This window comes from Otolemur garnettii, unplaced genomic scaffold, assembly GCF_000181295.1.
Source record: "Otolemur garnettii isolate 467f Iridium unplaced genomic scaffold, OtoGar3 scaffold00058, whole genome shotgun sequence".
NCBI lineage: Eukaryota > Metazoa > Chordata > Mammalia > Primates > Galagidae > Otolemur > Otolemur garnettii.
This window is the reverse complement of record NW_003852453.1, coordinates 9,933,734-9,939,550: the sequence shown is the minus strand read 5'-3', so window position 1 is coordinate 9,939,550 and position 5,817 is coordinate 9,933,734. Positions and strand designations below refer to the sequence as shown.

The 5,817-nt window shown below is 54.3% G+C and overlaps 1 protein-coding gene across 1 annotated transcript in view; it reads right to left on the bottom strand.

Moving 5' to 3' along the window:
* The window catches only part of ADGRG3 (adhesion G protein-coupled receptor G3), a 23,863-nt gene that overhangs the window by 2,312 nt on the left and 15,734 nt on the right, over positions 1-5,817 (bottom strand). Inside the window, exons 7-10 of the mRNA XM_023514765.1 lie at positions 5,725-5,815; positions 2,960-3,240; positions 2,701-2,794; positions 1,259-1,542 (exon numbers count right to left, since the gene is read on the bottom strand). Coding sequence (XP_023370533.1) covers positions 1,259-1,542; positions 2,701-2,794; positions 2,960-3,240; positions 5,725-5,815 — 750 coding nt within the window. The remainder of the gene's footprint in view (positions 1-1,258; positions 1,543-2,700; positions 2,795-2,959; positions 3,241-5,724; positions 5,816-5,817) is intronic.

Here is a 5,817-nt window from a genome sequence, read left to right as displayed (position 1 = left end):
CTCAAACTCCTGAGCTAGGATTACAGATGTGAGCCACTGCAACTGGCCAGTAATGATTTCTATTGTTATTAATAGAGTTCCCACATAGTGAAGATTACTGGGTCCACACCACAGTTGATTGTGAAATCTGGTCAGCTAAGTACTGAGGTGATCTGGATGTTAGAGAAGAATGAGGATCAGAGGAGCTGAGTGACTGACTGGGGTCTGGGGCTGGAGCTGGGATTTGGGACCAGAGCTGCCTGACCCCAAGCACTGAGCCACCCACTTCAGTCCCTTCTTGGCTGTTAATGTCACAGGTAGGCCATGACACTTCTTTGATCTGTGGGTGTGAATGGGGTGTGAGAGGCTAAAAGAGCAGGTAGGGGCAGAGGGTGAAGGAGGAGAGTGTGACCTTTGCCCTTTTCTGGGGTCTCAGAGGAAGGACCCTGCAGGGACAGGAAACAGCCATAGCAATCACTTCCTTCCTGCTTCCACAGCCCCTTGGAGACTCCATCTGTGTCATGTGGACATCAAATCACCTGACCCTGCCTCCTGGTCACAGCTGATGGGACCAGAGAGGAGCACTTGGAAGTTCACATAGGGTTAAGGTGGCCCTGTTGGCAGCCACTCAGGGCCCTGAGGAGTGATCTGTGAGCAAAGACAGAAAAAAGCAGTTTCCACAACTGGATGAGGGCCCACATGCTGCTCCAGAGGAAAGAGGAAGAGAGTATCTGCTTTAGTTTGGGCAGATTTTCCCCATCCTGATAGCAGCAGGTAAAAATCACCAGCCGCCTTGCTGGCCTGGATCCCTGAGAGAGCCCTGGATAGTTAAAATTCAGGGCCTGGCTGGGTACGGTGGCTCACACCTGTAATCCTAGCACTCTGAGAGGCCGAGCAGGTGGATTGCTTGAGCTCAGGAGTTGGAGACCAGCCTGAGCAAAAGCAATATCCCATCTCTACTAAAAATAGAAAAACTAGCCAGGCGTTGTGGCAAGCCCCTATAGTCCCAGCTACTTGGGAGGCTGAGAAAAGAGGTTTGCTTGAGCCCAAGAGTTTGAGGTTGCTGTGAGCTATGATGCTACTCTACCCAGGGGAGAGGTAAGACTCTGTTTTAAAAAAACAAAAAAGAAAGAAAGAAAAGAAAAAGAAAATCATCCAGGGCTCTCTTGAGGATTTGAGCTCGCTGCAGTGGAAACTTTTTTCTCAAAAACCACCTTCCCCTCCCCTATTCCCCCAGTACAGACAAGGCAGCTCACCCCTCGCTGACCCAGGGCCTTACCTTGTAGGGAGTTGAAAAATGTGAAGATGTAGGTGGTGGACAGGCCCAGGGGTGTGAGGACCGCCAATCCCCATGTCACACCCACCAGGCTGGAGAGGCCCAGCACCGTGAGCAGCCCCTTCCGGTGCTGCCCCTTCTCCTTGCCTGCTGTGGCACTTGACAGGGTGAAGATCTTCCAGGCCACCAGGGCCAGGACCACGGCACTGAAGAGGAAAGTGACGATGAAGTAGCCATGGACAGTGGCATAGAGGGCGTGGACAGCCGTTCCTGAACGGAACCAGCACCTGGAGGAGGTGGGTGGCCAGTGGGACTGAGAGAGGGACCCCTGCTCAGCATGCCCCTCAAAGTCCCCCGGCTGACCTTTTGTGATCTCCTCCCATTTCCCTCCTGCAGTCCCCTGCTCTCCTGCTGAGCAAGGGCTGTGAACAGGCTCTAGTCTGCTGTCTCTTTAGACTGCTGTCTCTTTAGACTCATGGTGCAAAAGGGCCATCGAGACCCAAGGACTTGTTTATTTGTTTCACATTATGTTGTAAAATAAACAAATTAGGGCTGGCCCACCCTTTAAAATCAGAAAGTTGCCATGCCTATCCAGATTTCTGCTTCTCCTGGACAACCACTATGGCAGCTCTGTGGACGCTCTCCTTGAAGGACCATAATGGACTGCCCATCAGATGAGCCTGTGACAGCCAGTCCACCACTGTCCCCAGCGGCCCACCACATGCACTTATGTGACCTCTCTTGTTCCTGAGGTCCCTGCTTTAGAGGCCCTGGGGCAGGTCCAAGGCCCCTCCAGCCCTTCCTGGCACAGAGCCATGGGCCCAGGGTGGGTACCCTGGAAGATCACTGGGTGGGGGTCTGGAGGGTTAGCCCAGATCCCTGCCCCTTGCACTGCAGGGGCAGAAGGCATGAAAGAGCATCTTGATCAGCTCTCTCGTTGTGCAGATGAGGAGACCAAGGCCCTGGAAGAGGACAGGCTTGCCAAGGTCACATGCATAGCAGTCAAAGGCAGAGCCTGGGCTAGATCCAGGGCTGCTGAGAATCACTGGGCAGGTTGCTCCCTGCACAAGGGCATCTGGTGGAGGCAGGAGGGGGGAGCTCAAACCAGCATATCCTTCACTCACCAGGCTGAGTCCCTGGTGTGGACAGGGGATAACCTTTCCCACTTTGTCTGAAGGGCTAGCATTGGCCCTGTCTAGAGTAAGGCATTCTGATTCCCAGTCCAGGCCTCCCTCTCCCTTCTCGGGCTTCCTCTGTCATTTCACTTCTTCTCTCCAAGTCTCAGTTTACCTCTGTGCCGTTAGCCAGCTGGATCTGTGATCCTTCCTGCCTTGACATACTTGGTCTCTCTTCCTAGGGTTCTCTCTTCTCCCTACCTCCCTACAGCCCTGATATGTGAAGCCTGGGACTCGATATCACCACTGCTCCCCACAGCCGCCACTCACAGCTCCAGCGAGGTGCGGTTCTCTTGGTCATGGATGGTGTAGAGGCCATAGCTGTTGGCACTGCCGGTGCCAATGACCATCAGGGTGGGCAGACCTGGTGTGAGGGAAGAGGTGTGGGTGGCATCATGGGGCTCCTTCCCTGGGCATGTCCTATCCTCCCCCACATCTCCTCCAGCTACCCATCTCTTGATCCCTGGGAGCCTCTTCTCTCTCTCCCTCTGGACCAGCCGTCCTCTCTGGCTATCCAGGCAGTACCTACCCCAGCCCACCAGGCTCAGCTTCAGGAAGTAGTGCCCATAGTAGGTGTTGAAGACTCTGATGACAAGCAGGTAGAGGTGGAAAGCTTCCAGGCCCATCCAGGTGAATACACACAGCAGGAAGTAGTGGAGGATGGCACCTCGGACCCAGCAGGCGACATCAGACCCCTTTGAGCCACTCCCCACATTGACCAAGAAGGCTAGATTCAGGAGGAACAGGCTAACACTCAGAGCCACATGGATCTTAGGGGCATCTTCTGACTTGAACCTCTGTCTGGAAAGCCTAGGGCAAGAAATGAGAGGCCATGGCTCCCACGGGGTACCCAGGCCTGTCCATCCTGCCATCTCAGTTCCATCCCAATGGCCCACTGCCAGCTCCTGCCTGACCCTCTGCCTTCCATCCCTGCCCACAGTCAGAGCATGAGATCCTCCAGTTCAAGTCCAGGACACTCTCATGGCCCACAGGGATCTGCGGCCTCAGGCCTTGACCGATGCATCCGCCAAACTGATTAAGGTGCGATTCCCTGCACACATCCCGTTTTCGCACACCTCCCAGGCCTCACTGCGCCCTTCCCCCTGCTCTCAATGCCTTTCCCTGCTCCTCCTGCCTTCTCTGCCAGACTCCTGGTCAGCCTTTAAAACTGGCCTTGGACATTTCCTTCTGGGGGAGGCTGTCTCTGAATGGCCTTTAGCCCAGGCTGATTGGGAAGCTTCCAATAGTGCTCTGTAACTCTCTGCCCTCCCCCTCAGGTCTCCTCCATGCTGTGCACTTGGGGCCCCACAGTGGGGGGTCGCAGGGGCCAGAAGGGATGGACCGATGGGTGTGTGCAGGAGACATGCACAGATGGGGGAATGTAGTAGAAAGAGTAGAGTCTCTGAGAGGGACAGGGACTCTCACAGGGTCACAGGGTGGGGATGGGGGCTCCAACATCGGGCTCAGCTCCTCTCTGTGAAGCCCCACTCCAAATTCTTAGCAAATCAGACCCAAAAGGGCTCTCACCCAGGGAACAGGGACCCAGGCTTCCCGGAGAGGGCATAAGCGACAATGTCCACATCACCTGAAATGCCAGGCCCCACCCTTGGGAGCTGGGGACAATTTCTCCTGGGGCTCCAAGCCTGGCTCAAGGGGTACAGCAATGCAGGCAGCTGGCAAATCTGGCTTAACTTGTTGGGGATGGGGGCTGTGCCCTAGGCCAGGGCTTGGAGGGGTGCGAGTCGGGTGGGACCACTTATACCCGTGGGGTGCTCTATGATGGAGTGGGTGGGGCTGGTGGGGGCAGCAGCTCACCTTCACTGGTGTCGGAGACACAGAGACATGAGGGCAGGGAGAGCCCTGAGTGGAGGGCAGGAAGGCAGGAGGCCCAGGGGCTGCAGCAGGCCAGTTGTGGGCAAGCTGGGCAAGGCACATCTGAGGCAGTGGGCAGGGTAGGCTGGGGCCTGGGCTGCTCCCTCAGGCTCCTTCAAGCTGCCAGGTCCTTTGGGTCCCTTATCCAAGGGAACCAAGCAAGTGATGCTGCACTGCCCTCTGCTCTTCCTGCCTGCCCAACGCCCATGCCTCCTCCTTCTGAAAAAAGCCCCAAGTCTTCCTGAGGAATACCCTTCCTACTCTCAACCATGATGACTGGGGCATTGTTAGCGCAAACCCCAAAGCAGGCATGTGGCCTGGCCTGGCCAGTCAGTGTATTCCAGCCCTTGGCCACGGAGCCCCATTCAGGTGCGGCACATGGCCCGAGGAAAACTCAACTCCACAGGCTTGGCACCCATAGCTCTGTGGTTGAGGTGCCAACCACATGCACCAGGCCTGCTGAACAACAATGACAACTACAACAGAAAAATAGCTGGGCATTGTGTAGCCCCAGCTACTTGAGAGGCTGGGGCAAGAGAGTCACTTAAGCCCAAGAGTTTGACGTTGCTGTGAGCTGTGACACCATAGCACTCCACCGAGGCAACATAGTGAGACTCTGTCTCAAAAAAAAAAAAAACAACAACAACAACTCAACTCTGCAGTATGGTGGGACAAAATTGCACAGGTGCACACACACACACACACGCACACACACCAGCATACACACACAAGTGAATGAATGAATGAATGAATGTAAAACAAGCTGAGAACCAAACAAGGCCTGCATTCCTATTGACAGTGCTGTACGCCGCTTCCTGGCATTGACCTTGTACCACAGTTATGGAAGAGTCTCCACTGGGGAAAGCTGGGAAGGGTATACAGGACTCTTTGCACTATTTTTGTAACTTTTAGTTTATAATTATTTTAAGATAAAATATTTTTTAAAAACCCACAATTCTGGGATTTAGTTTGGAATACTTACAAAGAGGAGACCGTTTTTATTTCTGCCTGAGCAGCCAAGGAGCTGTGATGTAAGTCTGGGGCACCCAAGGCTCCCACCAGTAGAGGGGGCTGGCTGATATAACTGTCAAGACCAAGCAAAACTATGAAAGGCAAAGGGAGATCGAGTCCTGGGGAACTTCTTGGAGCCCCTGGATTGAACCCTGCCTGAAGTCCATTCACCTTGAGTTTTTCACTTACATGAACTACCCATTCCCTATTACATTTACGCCAACTTGAACTGAGTTTCTGCCACTTGCACCTGAAGTAGCCCTGATGCATTTCGACCTTCACCTTGATGTTGTAGATGAAGTGTGCAGGGGATATCAGCAAAGGGCCACACAACCCAGGTGCTTTCTACCCTGCCCTGCTGCCTCCTTTAAAGGTGGGAGGCATATGTGAGAGGAAGTAGGGGTCACTCACCTCAGGACGACATAGAGAGCAATGGTGAAGGCCAGGAAGATCATGGAGACTCCACAGCCTGCCTGGGAGATGCGTGTGAGAGCCAGCACGGTG